The following is a 20,721-nucleotide window of genomic DNA, read 5'->3' on the forward strand; positions in this document are numbered from 1 at the left end:
TGCTAACTGTGACTGAAATCGCAGTTAGATTCTGTAAAGTTGCTACTGTGATATCTGTGACTTCTCAGTCACTGCGATTTCTAACAGATACGCGATTTCCTGCCCACCACTACCCCTCGGCGACTGCGCCGGCCGTTTGCGCGGGCAGTCTGACGCCACCTGTTGCTGTTTGCACGTGAATAACAGTGTCGTAAGCGTTTCTGCCTTACAGACAAGACCGAATGTTTACACGGGCTTTCGTTACGTAGAGAGTAATGCAACATGTTACAGATACGTTGCTCTTTCCAGAAACAACTGTTTCTTTGGCGTCATTTTTATCGATGAAATTCGGATCTCGGAAATTCCTTTGTTATCTCGTGATGTGGCGTGCGGAGACGCGCACTTAAATGGAAACCAGCGCCGTAAACTCATCGCTGTGAAACTGGGCTTGAAACGCATTTGGTCGGTACACACCTGTCTGAAGCGTATTTCACAATGCTCTTCAACTTCTTCCACTGATACCCGCGCTGTTGGTGCTGCAGAGGAAAGGAAAGGTAACCTGAAGCCTGTTTCTCGTCGCTCTTGCTAAGCACAGTAATATTCCCAACTTATTTTCTATTTATGGTTACGGTCGTATTCGGTAACACTGTAACGGTCTTGGCATAGCTGATTCCCCGTTCTACCCTAACAGATTCGAAAAGTTCGGGTCTATTTGTCACTTGCAAGTGTAAGATGCTGTCTTCACGACTCGTTTCTCAGATTAATGGCCCGAGGTAGTTTTTGAGTGAAGCACTTGGATCAGTTTCTCACGATTCCCTGGTCCTGCCTTCAGTCTCAGCCACCTATGTCGCCCACTGCAGAGGTGGCAGGTTAAAGGTTCCACCTAGAACTGTAACATGGCGAGGAAATGCATCCCAGATGTTCTCCGGGTTTCTTACTTTCCATTCAGAGCTCTTAATAGACGAGTAGTCCAAAGATATTTCTAGCATCGCGACTGCAACAGGAAAAGGCCGGAACAGCTGTGGTACTCAAACTACCCTCCGCCACACACCAGAATGTATCTGTGAAATTATCATTTCAGACTTTCCGAATCGCTAAATTATTTCAGAAAGGCGTTATCTTGTGAATTTTGGAGCAGTTTTGACACAAAGCGGGATGCGTTACATTTTATCTTCATTTGCACTATAAATACGATAGCAGATCTGGTGCAGTTATTGTTTACAAGTCTGAAGATAAAGATTTACAATATTCAGGACCAATATTTTAAATTGAGTTATCTGTTCTGCAGATAAATGGTATGTATAAATTACATTGAAAACGACCTCCTCTCTCGCAGGCGAATTGTTTGATGTACCGGCTAGCCTGGATTTCGCATCGTGTAGCGTGTGCTTCGCATACTTCGGAACAAAATTTTATTTCTAGACTTTTCTGTCGCACTGAACTGAGATTTACGTATTTCGATATCAAAATAAATTTTAGCAATTTCTCAGATACCAACCACACACTTACAAGCACTAGTTTAAATAAATGCGAACACGTTTCAAAATATATGACGTCCGTTTCGACAGCAGATGTCTGCCGTGAGTGCTATTGTGTTTGACGATGCGAAGAACACAGGTGGAGTTCTGGGCTGTTTTCCGTCTGCTGACGCGTGCCATACCGTTCCAAAGTGCCGTAATAGTAGAGTGGAACAGGTGAACGGCGTTAGGCGCGATCCGAATTTTGGGGAGTCACCGTTTTTTTAGGACGCTCTAGCGCGGTCACCACTCGTTGTCAGAAAATCACTGCTGATTGGTGCATGTTGTAGAAGAGTTTGTCCAATTTAATTCTGTGTTGAGTTTTCAACTTTGAGAAACACGTAGTCTTTGTGAAATAAATGAAAATCTGAGGAAAGTCGGAAAATTTTGACGCTTTCGTTGTGAAGCCTACATACTACAGGGCAGGAAGCACGAAATTTGGATTTAGGAGCACAAAACATGTGATTATGGAATCGCTGAGAAAAGATCTGCCGCAGTTTCTTAGCAATTGGTATCTTTTGGTCATTGCACGGAAGGTGGCTCTGGATAGTTACTGCTAGATATTTTACGGTAGGTGACTTACTGTTTCCAGCAATTTGTGATCAACAGTTTAATATCACAGTAGTGGATTTCTTTTCCTGTGTATGCAGAGTGTATTACATTTATTTATGTTGAGGATCAACTGGCAGAGCCTGAAGTATTCATCAATGCCGTGGAGGTCACTCACCAAGTCAATACTGTCTCCTGGGGCCGCTGCTTCCTCACAGAGAATGTTGAGGAGCTTCCGTGTGTAACGCCGCCACATGAGGGCCACAGAAGCTCTTGTTCAGAATGCAGTCTGCCGCTTTGGTCACACATGCACGCACGGGGACGCCAAGTCTAATTGTATCACAGCAGACAGGGGAATGAATGTTCTAAATGTGGTCTGCTTCCAAAGCGTGTACAGAGACGCAAAAGTGTAATTTGGCGAAACTGCCGTATAATTCCAGTGATGGCTGCATGTCCCACGTGATTGAGTATAATTCCCTGAGAGATGGTAGTTTGTTCTGTAAGAGCAGCAAGGGAGGTGTTTAGGAGTCTAATGATTTTAGGTGGTTGTTCAATTCTCTTTATTTGAAGGTGAGCTGGCAAGAAGGCTGCAGATGGTGTGAGCATGATGTGGTGTGAGCAGTACTACCAATGTGACATTACAGTTAAACATGAAAAGTACTTGTGCAGTGCACGCACAGAAGTGAATTCAGTGTGAGGTCGCAAGTGAAGATACATTCTAACTGAACAACTTATATGCCAGTAATATGAGAATGGTGCAGTTCGCAGTGATGTGAGGTAGCAACATAGACACTGCTAGCAAATAGTTTGCAGTAATTAGGTAATGTAGGAGACTGGTGCAAAGAACTAACATTAACGCACAACAACCGGTATTCTGGCATTTGTGTCTTGGAAGAGATTGGGTGTTTACATTTCGAAATACAGGCGGTTGTGAGAGAGGTCGGCTGTATTCTTGTAAGCTGTTTGAATACTGTATATGGGACGAGAAACACAAGACAGAGAGGGAGAGAGAAGTGGAGTTTATGAATGAGGGAGTATTTGTCAATTGTTGCTGAGCTTTTGCAGAAATTGCTTGTGAAATGTTTTACAGAGTGAATTCTGAAAAGGAAGGTTTGTCACGTTGGTCTACAGATATCTCCTGTTGTTGCAGTAGTTGTGGTGTTACTGGAGTAATTGTGTGGACTGCAAAAGGTAGAAATGAATAGAGAAAGAGATCTTTTTTCAATTTTTTATTTTAATACCCTGTACAATGAAGTACTACTGGCACGTATTAATGCTGTGTTAGCATCTCGACGATCTCTTGATGGTTGCACAGCCCGGCGTAGTCCACGGGGGTCCTCCCGTCATTAGTCCTCACCCCCCTGTCGGCTCCGGCCTGCAGCAACGCAGCCGCCACTTCTGTGTGGCCATTCAGTGCCGCATCGTGCAGCGGCGTCTGCCCCCCATGACTCCTGGCGTTGGGGTCGGACGCCGCAGAGAGCAGCAGCCGCACCACAGCCGCGTGGCCACTCCATGCAGCCCAGTGCAGGGCGGTCTCCCCGTCCTCGCCCCTCGCCCCCACGTCCGCCCCAGCCGCGAGCAACGCCCGCACCTCCTCCACCGCCCCCTCCTTAGCCGCCTCTATCAGCCTCCTGCCTCGCTGTGCATCAGAAAGGCTCCTGCACAAAACATCGACACACTTACTCTCTACTATCGAGACACACACACACCAAATGAAAGAAACTAACAGCCGCAAAACTGCCAACAATTCTGAATACACTTCTTCCGAGCGACAAGTCACAAATCTAGAAATCTCGCTTCTGCGATACGGGTTAACCAGCGTATTACAGACAGATCCACAGCACTAGCCCATAACCAAAAACTTCAGCCATCTCCCATTAAAAAATAGGTGCACTCCATCCCGTAACAAATTCATTTGGCACATTCCCTCATAGTTCACTCCACAGATCCGCCTCCTTTCACCTCGGCATGCAGTTGCGACCCAATCCTTCATCTACATTCAAACACACCCCAAAACTACCTTCTCTGGGTACCAATTCCTTCTGTCACTTAGGAAGAAAACAATATAAACTAAACCCATCTGCAAGTACTGAAATACAATTTCCTCACCAGACAGCTAAGTGATTCAGACTAGTAACATGGAAATTTCCTGACATACCGACAAAAGATATAAGAGTCACTGCTTCGTACACAATAAGTCGGTCGACATATTTCAAATACAACAAGGGCACCGGATCGGCTCTCCCTGACACACACACACACACACACACACACACACTACCCGCTGCATAATAATCGTCACATGTGCTCATATAATCATGCATGCAACAAGAGATACATCCACTGCAACATTCATTTCCATCAGCTTACACACTTTGCAACCCACCATATGGTCTGTGGCAGGCGGCATCCTGCACAACTACTATACTCAGTCATGTTAACTTTGTGCAACTTTTTGCATTTTCTGAAAATTCTGGACACAAAATAAGTTACACACCACTACAGAAGGCGTAAAACTTTACATTTATACTTAAAAAGGTCTAAGTAAACTTCAAGTGTACACCAGCTACGCTGCTTCCGAGTAAAATTTCTCTTTCAGTAGTAGTACAAACACTTAAACCGTAACTTTAGACCAGTCTCAAAAAAGTACTGTATTTCCTGTATCTAATGCAATGCATAAATTAGATCATGCCAGAAAGAAATCAGGTGCCTGTAAGAAATACAAACAGGGTGTTGATTCATTATCGCATGTTCACTTACAAATATCAAAATACTGGTATAGATCTGGCATTGCTGAACTTTAACCAATGTCGCGGGAACCTCTCCCCACAGCTGATGCAAGTTAAAGGCTAATCCCAAGCGAGAGAGCCAGTAAGAAGCTCCAAAGACAAGTGAAATACCAACTAGAAACTACAGACGTAATAAAACTGCTGCATTCAGTACAAAATAATCAATGTAGGTGGAGCAGCAACCATATGAAACAATAGTAGTAACTGGTACATATAAAAAAGTTCTCAACTGACTGCAGTCATCTGCTTTATCCGTTCCGCTCCCAAGTAGAGCGAGGGAGAAACGACTGCCTGTATGCCTCTGTACGAGCGACAACGCCTCTCACCCTATCTTCACACGCCTTGTCTCAAGTGTACATTGCCGGAACTAGAATTGTTCTGCAGTCAGCGTCAAAAAACAGTTCTCTAAATTTTCTCAACAGAGTTCCTCGAAAAGAACTTCGCCTCCCCTCCAGTGATTCCGATCCGAGTTCCTGAAGCTTCTGCACAATACCTCTGAGTCACTCGAAACTACCGGTAGCAAATCTAGCAGCTCAGCTGTCAATCCTTTAGCTGTCTTCCTTTAATTCTACCTGTTGCGAATACCAAACACTCTAGCAGTACTCGAGAATAGGTCGCACCAGCGGCCTACATGCAGCCTCATCTACAGGCCAACCACACATTCCTAAAATTCTCCCAACAAACTAAAGTTGACCTCCCGCCTTCCCTACCGCAGTCCTCTCACGCTCGTTCCATTTCGTATCACTTTGCGAACTCTCGCTCAGACATTTAAGCGATGCCTCTGTGTCTAGCGGAACACCTCAACACTACGTGTCTGTTTTTCCTACTCACCTGCATCAACTTACAGATGGCTGCCATTCGTCACACCAACTAGAAATTTTGTCCAACTCGCCTTGTGTCCTCCTACACTCACTCAACGACGACATCTTACTGTACACTAGGGGACAGTCAGCAAACAGCTGCAGATACCTGTCCACCAGACCATTTATGTACACAGACAGTAACAGCGGCCCCACCACCCTTTTCTGGAGAACTCCTGCCTCTGGCGAACACTCGCCACTGAGGACAACATACTGGGTTCTGTCACTTAAGAGCTGAGGTCCACTCACATACATGGGAACCTATTCCACACGTTTCTATCTCCTTCAACAGTCGACAGTAATCGACCGTGTGAAATGCTCTGTGGACACGTACGAATATGTTATTCAGAGATGATCGACAAGCGCACCACATCACAGGAAAATCTGCACAATGCAAAGAATTGCGATCTTTGGGGTAAAAATGGCTCAGTCACCTCTGTTGCAATCACGGATTGTATTAAAGAGTCGGCACAGAGAGAACTGGGGGCTAATGTTGCCATTCTCAAAAAGAAAGGATTGTAGTTTACACAAAAGTCAGCCTTGCCGCTATTGGACGCATCAGAAAGGCGACCGAAAATAAACCACGCGGTTTGCCAGAACCGCCAAGAAAGTGCACTACGAAATTTGGAGTATAAATCCATCATTGCAAGGAGTTTCTCAAAATAGGTAATTTGATCAACCATAGGGACTTTTGTATGGCTAAAAACTAGTGCTGACATTACACAAATAAGTTGTTGGCGTAAAAACAAAAAAATTATTTTCCTTGGAAGAAAGCTGTTTAGCGTAAGACACTGCATGATATGCGATTTACTTGCAACAGACCTCTAAGTAAAGGAAAGGTCCCTCTAGAGAGAAGTCATTACTGACTGGCGATGCAAATACTTGATACAAGTCAGGAAATTAACAGAACTCTTTTTTGTCGACGAAACTTGGGTGGTGAACCAACGACATTCCTCTTAGAAGACGGTGACAGGGTCGTGACATTGGCACCAAAATGGACAATATGATAGTGGAAGCAACAGCGGTGAATGTTGAAACCAATACTTGGTTTATTTATTAGTCTACATCAATGTCGTCTTCACTAAGATATTTCCCATTACATATTATACATTTATTCCAGTGGTTCTTCCAATGCTTAAAACGATTCTGGAACAATCCTTACAGTAGTGTTTAGTTCTCTCAGACGTGCAGTTTGAATCTCCTCTCTTATGTAAAAGACAGCTCTTTAAGGTTTGTCTTTATTTTTGGGAACAAATGTCACACATGGAGGGAACGTGGGGCCAAGGACATCACTACAGTACTGTTTCTAGCCAACATGCACAAGCACGCAACGAAGTGTGAGCAGGTGCGTTATCGCAGTGCAGAAACAATGAACTGTTCCGCCACAAAGCCGGACACCTTTCCGTGTTGCTTCAAGCCATCGGGGTTGAGCTGGTGAGAAGATCTGCCTACTGGCCGTTTCATCTTGGGACAAGGAGTCGTGGTGCACTGTACTGTTAAAACCGAAGATTACTGTCAGAAACGTAACATTCACATTTCAGTGATCTTGGCCGTCTGTCACCGAGACGATTGAGTTTTAGTTTACGCATCGTTTGGTTTAACTCTCAGTTCGTCTTCTATTATGAACTTCTCGTCATCCTCATCTTCTTCTAAAGGTTTATACCAGTCGTAAACACCTATTTCACTCGTAGTATACTCACCAAAAGCAGTATATAATATTTCTAAAACCACGATGCATTTTAATCCGTTTTCATAGCAAATTTTAATACAAATGCGGTAATCCGCATGTTTGCAAAAGCTATCTCTGACAGCTTTAGAAACTGTGCCGCCGAAAGAAAGAAAGTCGACCGAACCGCATGTACAGACTGCGTTCATGAACCCACTGAAGTAGTGAATAAGGATTTGGAAATTAAGGAACTGAGGGCCGAGATTGAACTTTTAAAAAAACTGAATGCACAGAAAGAAGCGGCACTAAAAAATGTGATGCAGCCTTACGAAGTAAAACGAACTACCTCCGACGTGTTCTTTCGTCGAAGCGGGCAGAAGAGTCATCTGACGTGAAAGCAAAAGCCGTATTGCACAAAAGTGTAAATAGTGTATTGTCAAAGTGTTTTACACCGGCACAAATAAGATGTCTATTAAATGAAAATAAAAGGGCAAAGTGGAATTCGGAGGACATTGCCCATCCATTAACTTTAAGAGCTCTGTCACCTAAAGCATACACTTATTTGCGAAAGCGAGAAATTCCTTTGTCTTGCAGGGCAACCCTTCAGAAACGGACGAAGGAATTTAAATGCAGAGCGGGTATTCTTTAAGATATCCTGTGTTCATTGAATGAGGGGTCAGCAGACGAGTGTCTCTCGCACCCCGCATTTACATTGATGCCACCCTTACCATCTGACACTCCACTGGGAACTCCTGAGGACGTGATTTTGAACGTGGCTCAAAATTTTGTCTTTCTGCGCTGCAGTGCATGGCAAATGATTCTGAAAATGTGCGCTCGCTTCATCAGGTAGAATACTAACGGTACTGAATTACCAATGTATGATTTGGCACGATATGAAATTATACTGTGGGACCTTACTTCTTCCACGGGGCGCTTAAATGGAAATACGTATGCACATATTCTTACTAACATCGAGCCTATTCTTCTGGAGGTAGTTCCGTGGACAAGCGACTGTGTATGTGGATCGAACACGACCACTGCCCAGACTCTTCGCCTGCTCCAAAGCGACCAATGAATGGAAAGTTTCCTGGCCGTTGTATGGGACGGAATGCTGCAGTACAAAGGCCAGCCAGGTGCCCTGATATGACTCAAATGGATTTCTTTCTACGGGGAGCACTGAAAGATAGAGTCTGTCATGAACCCCAGGTATGTCAGGTGATACGCGCCAGACCACACGACAACGTATCATCCAATGTAGCTTGTCCAGTACATCTCTCTCGCTCAAACAGCGATTCCAAATGTGTTTAGCAGTCAATGGTGTGCTATTTCATCATATTGTTCATTAAAATGTGAAACCACACTTCACTAAGGAAAGTATTTAGTTTGTGGATGACAAGGCATCAGTTGTTTTGAATAAATGTTTAGCTTATTTAAAATCTATTCCGTCTACGTACAATTTCGAGTAGTTTCTGATTTCTAATTGACAGCAGGTCTTTTGCGCTGTAGAACCACCCGGGTGCTTCCAGGCAGAGACAGGCTGAGCTGACAGAAGGTCATGGGATAGCGATATCTACACATACAGATGGCAGCAGTATCGCGTACGCAAGGTATAAAAGGGCAGCGCGTTGGCGCCGCTGTCACCTCTACTGAGGTGGCTCCTGGGAAAGGCTTTCCAACATCTTGATGGCCGCACGACGGGTTTTAACAGACGTCGATTGCGGAATGATAGAGCTTGCCTATGATTTGATATTTTTAAAATGTACAGTATCCAATGTATCGATATTTAGTAAAATACCGTTATCTGCTCCCCATGTATCGAGGAAAGTATGGATATATCAGCGCCAAATCATCAACGTGCCTGCCTATAAAAATATGGGCTGCACGTTGTAAGTACACTCCCGGTTTTAGAGCTGTTCGTTGGAGTATTGATTTATTATTGGATACTCTGCACATCAACAAGCTATCCCCCTCAGAGCAAGAACTGAAAGGAAAACGACGGATGTTCACGCCTCCCGACAACCACCGTGCAAGCTGCGGTAACTGCATGTAAGTGGCACACTGAAAGGTGTCTCGTGGGTCCATCGTTCGGTTTCGTCACGTATTGGATTTGTCCGCAACACTTCAAGTCGACTTCCCTGCTTTTTCATTTCTGCAAACGCCAGCGACCCTGCAGCTGTAGCGCCAAAACTGTGAGGTTAATCTGAAAGTTTGCCATTTCTGTTGGTAGCGCTGGGCGCCGATTACGCCAGCAGTTCCCCGAGTCCACTGCAGCGACCAGTTTTGTCGTTTAGATTTTTGTTCATTTTCAACGTCTGTTTTTGAAGAATGTCGATGTGAAGAAAGACCACACTAGTTCCGATAAAAATTGTGTAACGCAACTGGTGTCCTGTTTCTTCACATTTGAAATCGTCTTATTCCATTCAAACCGCCCCTCCCCCCGGTGCAATGGGTGTCACATATACTTGCCTCACATAGTCAAAATTACACACTGGACCTGATGAAAGTTCAAAAAGCGACAACACTCCTTTACACAGTGAAAGTAAAATTGTGCCTCAGTACAAATTCAAAAAAGCAACTTCAATATTTTCCGAAAACTGTGAAAAAAATCTAAATTAGAGAGACTGTCTTTAGTTCCCGTGGCGAGAAGACTTATTTCTAGTGATGCAGAATGTTGTCTGAATAATACACCACTGGCCATTAAAATTGCTAAACCACGAAGATGAAGTGCTACAGACGCGACATTTAACCGACAGGAAGAAGATGCTGTGACATGCAAATGATTAGCTTTTCAGAGCATTGACACAAGGTTGGCGCCGGTGGCGACACCTACAACGTGCCGACATGAGGAAAGTTTCCAACCGATTCCTCATACACAAACAGCAGTAGACTGGCGTTGCCTGGTGAAACGTTGTTGTGATGCCTCGTCTAAGGAGGAGAAATTCGTACCATCACGTTTTCAACTTTGATAAAGGTCGGATTGCAGCCTATCGCGATTGCGGTTTATCGTATCGCGACATTGCTGCTCGCGTTGGTCGAGATCCACTGACTGTTAGCAGAATATGGAGTCGGTGGATTCAGGAGGGTAATACGGAAGGCCGTGCTGGGTCCCAACGGCCTCGTATCACTAGCAGTCGAGGTGACAGCCATCTTATCCGCATGGCTGTAAGGGATCGTGCAGCCACGTCTCGATCCCTGCGTCAACAGATGGGGACGTTTGCAAGACAACGACCATCTGCACGAACAGTTCGACGACGTTTCCAGCAGCACGGACTACCAGCTCGGAGACATGGCTGCTGTTACCCTTGACGCTGCATCACAAAATGGCTGTGAGCACTATGGGACTTAACTTCTGAGGTCATCAGTCACCTAGAACTTACAACTAAGTATACCTAACTAACCTAAGGACATCACACACATCCATGCCCGAGGCAGGATTCGAACCTGCGACCGTAGCAGTCGCTCGGCTCCAGACTGTAGCGCCTAGAACCGCACGGCCACCGCGGCCGGCGTGTTTGCATCCCAAACATTTCCCCACTTCTTACCTTTCCAAGTCTTGCATGTCATCTTGGCGTTCTATTTTTTTCTGCTTTGTTTCACATTCTCTACGGAGCATACTGATTTTGATATCAGCATGTGCTGCATTATTAATACTATTATCCTGGACACTAAGTATACAATTCGACACTGTCGATGATGTTTTCAGTGTGCATGTAGCACATGTAGGTGTTTGTCATCTTATATGTAGCGTTTTTAAAATTTTTTTACTTGTAGGTATGTACTTCCTGTGCTAAATTACGCGTTATTACCCGCATGATTTGTATGCACGAAAATTGAAAAATTTATGTTTGTTGCCTGGCAATTGAAATTTCGTAAACAGATCTCGCCGCAAAGAGGACAGCCTTTGTTACAGCGACTGCCACACCAACTCGCGTATCATATCAGTGACACTCTCACACATATTGCGCGATAACGCGAAACGAACTGCCCTTCTTTGCACTTTTTAGCTGTCCTCCGCCAATCGTACCTGGTAAGGATCCCACACCGTGCAGCAATATTCCAGCAGAGGACGTACAAGTGTAATGTAGGCTCTCTTTGGTAGGTTTGTCGCACCTTCCAAGTCTCTGCCAACAAAGCGCAGCCTTTGTTTCGCCTTCCCCACAATATTATCTGTGTGATCTTTCCAATTTAAGTTGCTCGTAATTGTAATTCCTAGGTATTTAGTCGAATTGACAGCCCTTTAATTTGTGCGATTTATCGTATACCCAAAATTTAGCGGATTCCTCTTAGTACCCATGTCGATGACCTCGCACTTTTCTTTGTTTGGTGCAAACTGACACTTCCCGCATCATACAGAAATTCTCTCTAGATCATTTTGTAATTGGAATTGATCGTCTGATGATTTTACTAGACGGTAAATTACAGCGTCATCTGCAAACAATCTAAGGGGACAGCTCAGATTATCACCTAGATCATTTATGTAAATAAGGAACAGCAGAGGGCTTACGACACTACCTTGCGGAACGCCGTATATGAGTTCTATTCTACTCGATGATTTGCCGTCTATCAGAATGAACTGTGACATCTCTGCGAGGAAATCAAGAATCCAGTCACATAACAGAGACGACACTTCATACGTATCAAATTTGATTAATACTGGATGTATACATGGACAAGGAAAAAAATTCCCGGATTTCCCGCTTAAAAATACACTTTCTCGCGCGTGAAAACACTTTTTCCGTCTTAAGTGACAGTATATTTCCCCTCGGAAGTGCAAACCTTATCAATCCTTTGAAATGGTTTTGGACATGGGCTTAGAATTTCCTGGCACTTTAGAAAACGAAACTCAGGGAAAAATACACGTTTTGGAAATATCTTTGATGTCAGCAACATGTACGTTGCGTATTTTCGTATTACGACAGCACACACTGGAATTCCACCAAACACCGCAGGTTACTTTCCGAATCACAGAAATCGAGATTGCAATGCGCTTTTGTGAGCCAGCCACAGCTCATGTCACGTGATCTCGCCAGCTCATGACAGCGAGTACTCAGGGCATAGGGCGCGTGATGTAGTCAGCCAATAGCAACATCCTTGCTAAGCAGCGGTAACACACGAGTTAATGCCTTAAATTAATATACATAGTGTTGCTACAAGAAAAGCAAAGCTTCCACATATAATATTGGTCACAAAGGTTAATAAGCTGCAAGAGAAGCTAGTCTTTCGATATAATGTTGATTTTTGCGCATGTTACACTTTACGATACATCACACAAATGTGGCAGGAAAATGTTTAATAACGACATAAATGTCTGATCTTCAGGGTTCGAAATTCTTCTAAATGGCTTGTCATTAAAGAGTTGATTTTTAAATGGAGTCAAACACTGATTTAAGAATTTCATGGTACATCCTCGCGCATAGTCCAACTTACGTTAAAAGATATTTACTTTGAAATTAACGCTTTTCAAACCAACATTCGCAATATTTTTCCACGACCTGCTGGAAACAGGTTGGTTCCAGCAGCTGCCGGAGAGCGCCAGGTAAGAGGCGCCCCGAGCTTGCGCAGCTAACATGACGTAGGAAGCCCGTATGTACGTACGTGTAGAACATTGAAAGATCTTACATTACGTTGTAAAAGTAGTAAGACGTCACAGGGTACTCCAAGAGATCAGAACTTCGTGAACCATACTAAAATGTGCACATTTAAACTGCTACTTAAAGCGCACATTCGTATGTCCAGATTCAGATGTAAATTTTCTGGGAGTACCAGTGCTGCATTATCTCATGTTTGGTTCATTATTATGGAATAATGCCATACGTGCTAGAAGATGAAAACTTGCACTTGAAATGCAGCGACCAGTTGAAACTAGCCAGTACTGTGGAATTAAAAATTTCGTTTCAAATACATTGGATGCCTCTGCGGGAAAGGTTAATAAAGGCCAAATTTCTTTACCAAACAGACAAAAATAACTTCATTGTTCTGCAAGGCGATTGGTGCTTGATGTCAGAAACGTGGAAACAAAATAAAATCTGAAACTAATAATGTATATCAGCCTTCAGTAATTATGTGAATGTATTTTAATTCACTTGATACCTCCCGGCCAAAGATATCCGTTTTGCTTTCATGTGACGCGAGAGTAAACGAAGGAGAAACAGGAAAACCACTGAACGTCAACACGGGCCACGTGGTGACTGCCCACTGTAGTTCAGACTTCTCTGCGCATCAGCCTCGCATCTACGATATTTGCGAACCGGTCAACACCAAAAAAATCGAATTTTCAAAAGTACCCTAGGGCATCTTGTAAAACACATCATTCCGAAAAATTTGAAACAAAAACATACGTGTTCGAGAAAATATAAGACATGTTATATGGTCTGAAGTGTGCCGAAGCGCAGTGCCACGCCTCTTCACACAGCATTCTCCTATCGCACGTCACTGTATTTCACTCTGTGGAATTGAAACGGGTATATTTTGTAAGCGATGACATTAAACTATATTCAGGACTGTGGAAATAGAAATGTCCTGTGGTGCCTCTCCTGTTCCCAGTCAGCCAGTCTGACAGCCTGCCCCTCTTCATTTTAAAAAAAAACGAGCCATTAATAGCGGATGGGAATATTTGTAATTGGGAGAACAAGAACTCTTCAGAAAATTTGGACTCTTTATTGCCTAATAGCTAATAACTTCCTGTTTTGTGTGACAAAAGTAAAATATAGGATGCATAAAACCAATATAGACAAGAGACAAGCAAGAAAGTACACATTTCAATACTTACCTCCTAGCATTTTTTCTCTCTAATCTTGCTACAGCTTTAAATGGCGTGCTTTTGCTTTCTGCACAAGAATCTATTACCTCACCAAAGTTCGCCAAACTTTTTGCTGCATGAAAAATCGAAATTTCGTTATCTAATACTGAAAAAGCTGTTAATACAAATTATACCCAAGATTTGTGTTTTCTGGATCTGATCACGTCTATTTTGTCGCTGGATGCTAAATAAAACAAAACAGGCCTTTCTAATATTGTAGCGAATTTTGTAACACACACACCAAATTACCGAGACTGTTTTGACACAAATGGTCATTTTTAAAACACGATAGAATATAATTCACTAAGTACCAATATCAAATGCCTATTAGGCCTACAACAAGCAAAAAGCTTTATGTTAGGAAATAGTTTCACATTTTATTCATGCGCACCAGTTTCTCAAGCATGAGATCGGAAAGTAGTATTACGAAATTCTTATATAAATTTGGAATAGTCTCGTCCTTCCATAATTTGTGTGATGTCCCCGTTTATTCTGCTTCCTCGTTCTAACAATCTTGTCATCACCAATTCTGTGGACATTCCTGCTACTGTCAAAATTTGTTCGCAGATTAACTTCAGTAACCCTGCCAGAAACACCGGTTTAGTTACCCCGTGATTGTTCTGCCATTAGGCGTTGTTACAAATTCGTACAAAACGTTTTCTGCGTTACTTCCGAATCAGAACTTAAGCGGCTGCTAGCCGGGGACTGTACAACTGGACCTTACTAGTGTAGCAATCTGGGCAGAAAGTTTCTGTCAATTTCATTTTCTTGGATACAACGAGAAGATAATACGTAATCTTACCCACTTGTTATTCCTGCAGTCGTTTATTTCCGTTCTGGTAGGCTGAATCTATGGATTTCGCTACGAATTATAAGAAAGCTGAACATTTGAAAACCCAATCAACCACATAATCAGACAGCGACTGGCATTTATCCGTTTGGCTTTACTCCGCTCAGCTCGTACGGCCCCATCCCCTTTTGTCTGCAGAAAGTTTATTTTCTAGATGCGATTAGGATTCTCCTGACAGAGACATCACGTACACTACGCACGCATTCAAAAATCAACTTACGATTCATTCATAAATGAACTTAAAATGTTTTCAGAAACCAACAAGGATGCGTTTCAAAATCATATAAATGATCGATAGATCAACGTGCGCTGGATGCTAGGCGCTTTGTGAAACAAGTTTTTTTCCTTGAGAATATGAATTTGGCGCCCCCTTTTCCCGGTACCATCTAGCTGTTTGCTGCGACTGCTTGCACAGCGGAGAGCCACACATTCCTGTAGCCAGAAGTGGGAGAATCTGCTTCTCAAACGCGACTCAACTGCGCATGCGCATGAGCTCGCTCGTAAGTGCTAACACGAATGTAATGTAAACAGTTGTGACTTCACGGTCATCGGAGGGAATTTGTTGTTATGAAGTATTGCACAGCCTTCCCAAAGCCTTTGACACGTTTTGCTGTTGGCAGACGCTTGCATGAGGACTCTGTGTCGTCGTCGTATGTGGCGCATTTCTTTTGCATTTTAAGTTATTTTGGTTTTTTTCTCTCGTTAAGTTTCATTGTTGCAGTACTATTCTGCAGTTGCGGGATACAGTAATATCATTTGTTAGAGTAACGGTTCTTGCCAGTCAAAATTACAGAAATTTAACTGAAAACTAAAACAATGAAAAATTCCCATAATTCTAAAAAATTCCCGGGTTTTTCCTGGTTTTCTCCCGGATGAAAAAGTTCCCGGGTTTTTCCCAGATCTCTCGGTTGTCCCGGGTCGTATACACCCTGTAGAAGATGAAAACGTGCCCTTGAAATGCAGCGAACAGTTGAAACTAGCCAATAGTGTGGAATTGAACACTTTGTTTCAAACAAACTGGCTGCCTCAGCGGAAAAGATCAATAAAAGCCGAATTACTTCAGCAAAGCGACAAAAGTAACTTCATTGTTCTGCAAGATAATTAATGCTTGACTGTCAGAGAGGTGGAAATTGTATTAAAATCTGGAACTAATGACATATTTTAATCTTCCATAATTGTGTGAACGTATTTTAATTCACTTGATATCTCCCAGCCACAGAAACCACTCTCTTTCATTTGACATGACAGCAGTGAACGAAGAGGAAACAGCAAAGTCACTAAATGTGAACACAGATCACCCCCCCCCACCCCCCCCCCCGTCCCTCGAGCGCTTGAGATAGGGCGTCAAAAAAAACTTTTCAAAAAATGTTCATTTTGTAGAGCACTTCTTCCTGAAGAGTCCTATGCATAAAACATGTAACTTCGAACGAAGAAATTTAAGACGCGTTATTTGGTCTTAAGTGTGCTGAAGTGCAGTGCCACGCCTCTTCACACTGCACATCACTGCACTTCGCACTGTGGGACTCAAATGTGTATTTTGTAACGGATGCCATCGAAGTACATTCAGGACAGCGGAAATTAAAATGTCCTTTGATTTTAAAGGAAATAACGTCACAATTAATACTGGATGGAATTATTTGTAACCGGAAGAAGAAGAACTCTTCAGAAAATTTGGATTCTTTATTGCCTAATTGCTAATAACTTTCTGTTCTGTGTGACATAAAATGAAATATAGGATACACAAAACCAGATAAGACAAGAGACAAGCAAGACAGTACATATTTCTTCAATCCTTGCGTTCATTTCTCACTAATCTTGCTCCAGCTTTACACGCCGTGCTTTCCTTTCTGCGAAAGAATCTGTTACCTCATCAAAATTCTTCAAATGTTTTGCTACAAGAAAAATAGAAGTGTTGTCTAATACTCAAAAAGCTTTTAATACAAATAGTACCAAAGACTGGTGTGGTTTCTCGATCTCATTACGTCTATAGTCACTGTTTGCAGGACGAAAGAAAATAGGCCTTTCTAATATTGCAGCAACTGTAACACACACCAAACAAGCGAGATTGTTTTGGTAATCATGGTCATTTTTATAATACGGCAGAATATAACTCGCCAAGTACCAATATGAAATGCCTGTTTCGCCTACCACAAGCGAAAGGCTTTGTGTTAGGAAATAGTTTCATGTTTCATTCATAAGCTCCAGTTTCTTAAGCATGAGATCGAAAAGTACAAAAGTAGTAGTACGAAATTTTTGTATAAATTTGGAACCGCCCCGTTTCTTCTCCTTCCTCGTTCTAACAAAAGCTTCTCATCCCTAATTCTGTAACTATTCCTATCATTGTCAAAGCTCATTCTACAGTTAACTCTACTAACTCTGCCAGAATCACCGGTTTAGTAATTATCCAGCGATTATTCTCCGGTTAGGCGTTATTACTTTTTTTTTTTTTTTTTTTTTTTTTTTTTGTTTTTTTTTTTTTTTTGGTAGGGTTTAAGGGCGCTCAACTGCTGAGGTCATTAGCGCCCAGTCACTGGTGTTAGAGCACAAGGAACCTGCTAAAACTCAAGGGGATGGGGGGACATCAAAAGGACCTGACAAAGATGCAGATGAAAGAAGTAAAAAGGTTAAATGTCTTTGGTCAAGCCAGTTAAAGTTATAAAACGCAGAAGACGAGCAGCTGCTCGAGCGTCATCAGCTAAAACATCCGGTAAGGTACATGGCAGGGACAGGACAACACGAAATTGACTAAAACGGGGACACGACAATAAAACATGGCGCACCGTTAATGCCTGACCACAAGGGCACTGCGGGGCTGGGTCACCAGAGAGCAGGTAGCGGTGGCTAAACCGGCAATGCCCAATCCGCAACCTGGTCAGAAGGACCTCCTCGCGCCGAGATGGTCGGGAGGAAGTTGTCCAAGCAGTTGGGAGCGGTTTTACTGCCTGGAGCTTGTTTCATTGGAGGGATGACCAAGCATCCCACCACAAGGACACAAGCCTCTTACATACATCCCCACAAACGTCAGATGACGGGACACAATGGGAGGCTGGCCGAGGCTGGAGGACTGCAGCCTTGGCTGCAGCATCCGCAGCCTCATTCCCAGGCACTCCTACATGTCCGGGGACCCACAGAAAGCTGACAGAACCGCCATTATCGGCGAAACAATGGAGGGACTGCTGTATTCGTTGAATCAAGGGATGGACCGGATAGGGAGCCCCAAGGCTCTGAAGAGCACTGAGTGAGTCAGTGCAGAGGACATACGATGAATGGCGGTGGCGGCGGGCATACTGAATGGCCTGATGGAGAGCAAAAAGCTCGGCCGTAAAGCTGGAACATTGGTCAAGGAGCGGTATTTAAAGGTGGCGGTCCCGACGACAAAGGCACAGCCGACACCATCGTCAGTTTTGGAGCCATTGGTGTAAATAAAGGTGTGACCAGCAAGTCGAGCACGAAGTTCGACAAACCGTGAGCAATACACTGCAGCCGGAGTACCCTCCTTCGGGAGTGAGCTGAGGTCGAGATAAATACGAACCGGAGCCTGGAGCCAAGGTGGTGTCGGGCTCTCACCCTCTCTGAAGGTGGTAGGGAGGGCAAAATCCAATTGTCGAAGCAGGCGACAGAAGCGGACTCCGGGGGGCAGCAGGGCAGACACATATAACCCGTACTGACGGTCGAGAGAATCGGCGAAGAAGGACTTGTAAGAGGGGTGTTCGGGCATAGACAACAGCCGGCAGGCATACCGACACAGCAGTATGTCGCGCCGGTAGGTCAACGGTAACTCGGCAGCTTCAGCGTAAAGACTCTCGACAGGACTAGTGTAGAAGGCTCCGGTCGCAAGACGTATCCCCCGATGGTGGATGGAGTTGAGCCGGCGTAAGAGGGATGGCCGAGCGGACGAGTAGACGAAGCTCCCATAATCCAGCTTCGACCGGACTATGGACCGATACAAGTGAAGCAGGACAGTGCGATCCGCTCCCCAAGATGAACCGCTAAGAACTCTGAGGACATTAAGGGAACGTGTACAACGGGCCGCCAAATAAGAGACATGTGGAGACCAACACAGTTTCCGGTCCAACGTGAGCCCTAGAAACTTAGTTGTGTCCACGAATGGGAGAACAACGGGACCGAGATGTAAGGATGGCGGAAGGAACGCTTTATATCGCCAAAAGTTGATACAAACCGTCTTCTCTTCAGAGAACCGGAAGCCATTTGCCACGCTCCATGAGTAGAGGCTGTCTAGACAACGCTGGAGGCAGCGCTCCAGGAGGCATGTTCTCTGGGCACTGCAGTAGATCGCGAAGTCATCGACAAAGAGAGAGCCTGAGACATTAGGTGGAATGCAATCCATAATTGGATTGATCGCGATAGCAAAAAGGGCTACGCTCAAGACGGAGCCCTGAGGCACTCCGTTCTCCTGGAGGAAGACGTCGGACAATACGGAACCCACACGTACCCTAAACTTTCGATCCGTTAAAAAGGAATCAATAAAAAGGGGCAGATGACTGCGTAGGCCCCACTTGTGCATAGTGCGGAGGATACCTCCTCTCCAACAGGTATCATAAGCCTTCTCCAAGTCGAAGAACACGGCTACCGTTTGGCGCCTTCGCAAAAAGTTGTTCATGATGAATGTCGACAAGGTCACAAGGTGGTCAACAGCGGATCGGCGGCGACGAAAGCCGCATTGGACATTAGTAAGTAGTCGTCGAGATTCAAGAATCCAAACTAACCGAGCATTAACCATGCGCTCCATCACCTTACAGACACAGCTTGTAAGAGAAATGGGGCGGTAACTAGAAGGAAGGTGTCTATCCTTCCCGGGTTTGGGTATAGGAACAACAACGGCGTCACGCCAACGCATGGGGACCTGACCTTCGGTCCAGACGCGATTGTAGGTGCGAAGAAGGAAGCTTTTGCCCGCCGGAGAAAGGTGTGCCAGCATCTGAACGTGAATGGCATCTGGCCCCGGAGCAGAGGACCGGGACAGTGCAAGCGCACGTTCGAGTTCCCGCATAGTAAAGGGGGCATTGTAAGTCTCCAGATTCAGCGAGTGGAAGGAAGGTCGCCGAGCCTCGTCTGCCTCTTTCCTGGGAAGGAAGGCAGGATGGTAATGGGCGGAGCTTGAAACCTCCGCGAAAAAGCGGCCAAAGGCGTTGGAGACAGCCACAGGATCGACAAGGACCTCATTACCTGAGGTCAGGCCAGGTACTGAGGAGTGGGCCTTAATGCCTGACAGCCGGCGCAGGCTACCCCAAACAACGGAAGAGGGAGTAAAACTGGTAAAGGAGCTCGTGAAAGAGGCCCAGCAAGCTTTTTTGCTGTCTTTGATGACTCTACGGCATTGCGCTCGGAGTCGTTTGTATTCAATACAATTCGCCAACGTAGGATAGCGGCGAAAGGTGCGTAAAGCACGTCGTCGAGCACGGATAGCGTCCCTACAAGCCTCGTTCCACCAGGGGACGGAAACGCGACGTGAAGAAGAAGTAGTACGAGGAATGGAACGTTCGGCAGCATTGATAATAACAGCCGTGAGGTATTCGACCTGACTGTCACAACTGGGAAAATCGTGGTCCGGAAAGGTCGCCAGGGAGGAGTAAAGTCCCCAGTCAGCTTTCAGTATGTTCCAGCTCGAAGGACGTGGGGATGGGGTGTGGTGCAGGAGACGAACGACACAGGGGAAGTGGTCGCTCGAATAGGTGTCAGAAAGGACATACC

At 44.5% G+C, this 20,721-nt stretch overlaps 1 protein-coding gene across 3 annotated transcripts in view; it reads right to left on the reverse strand.

Moving 5' to 3' along the window:
* Positions 1–3,270: 3,270 nt before the first annotated feature.
* The window catches only part of LOC124719980 (ankyrin-1-like), a 301,612-nt gene continuing 284,161 nt past the window's right edge, over positions 3,271–20,721 (reverse strand). For all 3 annotated transcript variants that reach the window (XM_047245206.1, XM_047245205.1, XM_047245204.1), the window contains one exon: positions 3,271–3,703. In XM_047245206.1, the coding sequence (XP_047101162.1) occupies positions 3,316–3,703 (388 nt within the window). In that variant the 3' untranslated portion in view covers positions 3,271–3,315. The remainder of the gene's footprint in view (positions 3,704–20,721) is intronic.

The sequence above is a fragment of the Schistocerca piceifrons genome, chromosome 11, assembly GCF_021461385.2.
Source record: "Schistocerca piceifrons isolate TAMUIC-IGC-003096 chromosome 11, iqSchPice1.1, whole genome shotgun sequence".
NCBI lineage: Eukaryota > Metazoa > Arthropoda > Insecta > Orthoptera > Acrididae > Schistocerca > Schistocerca piceifrons.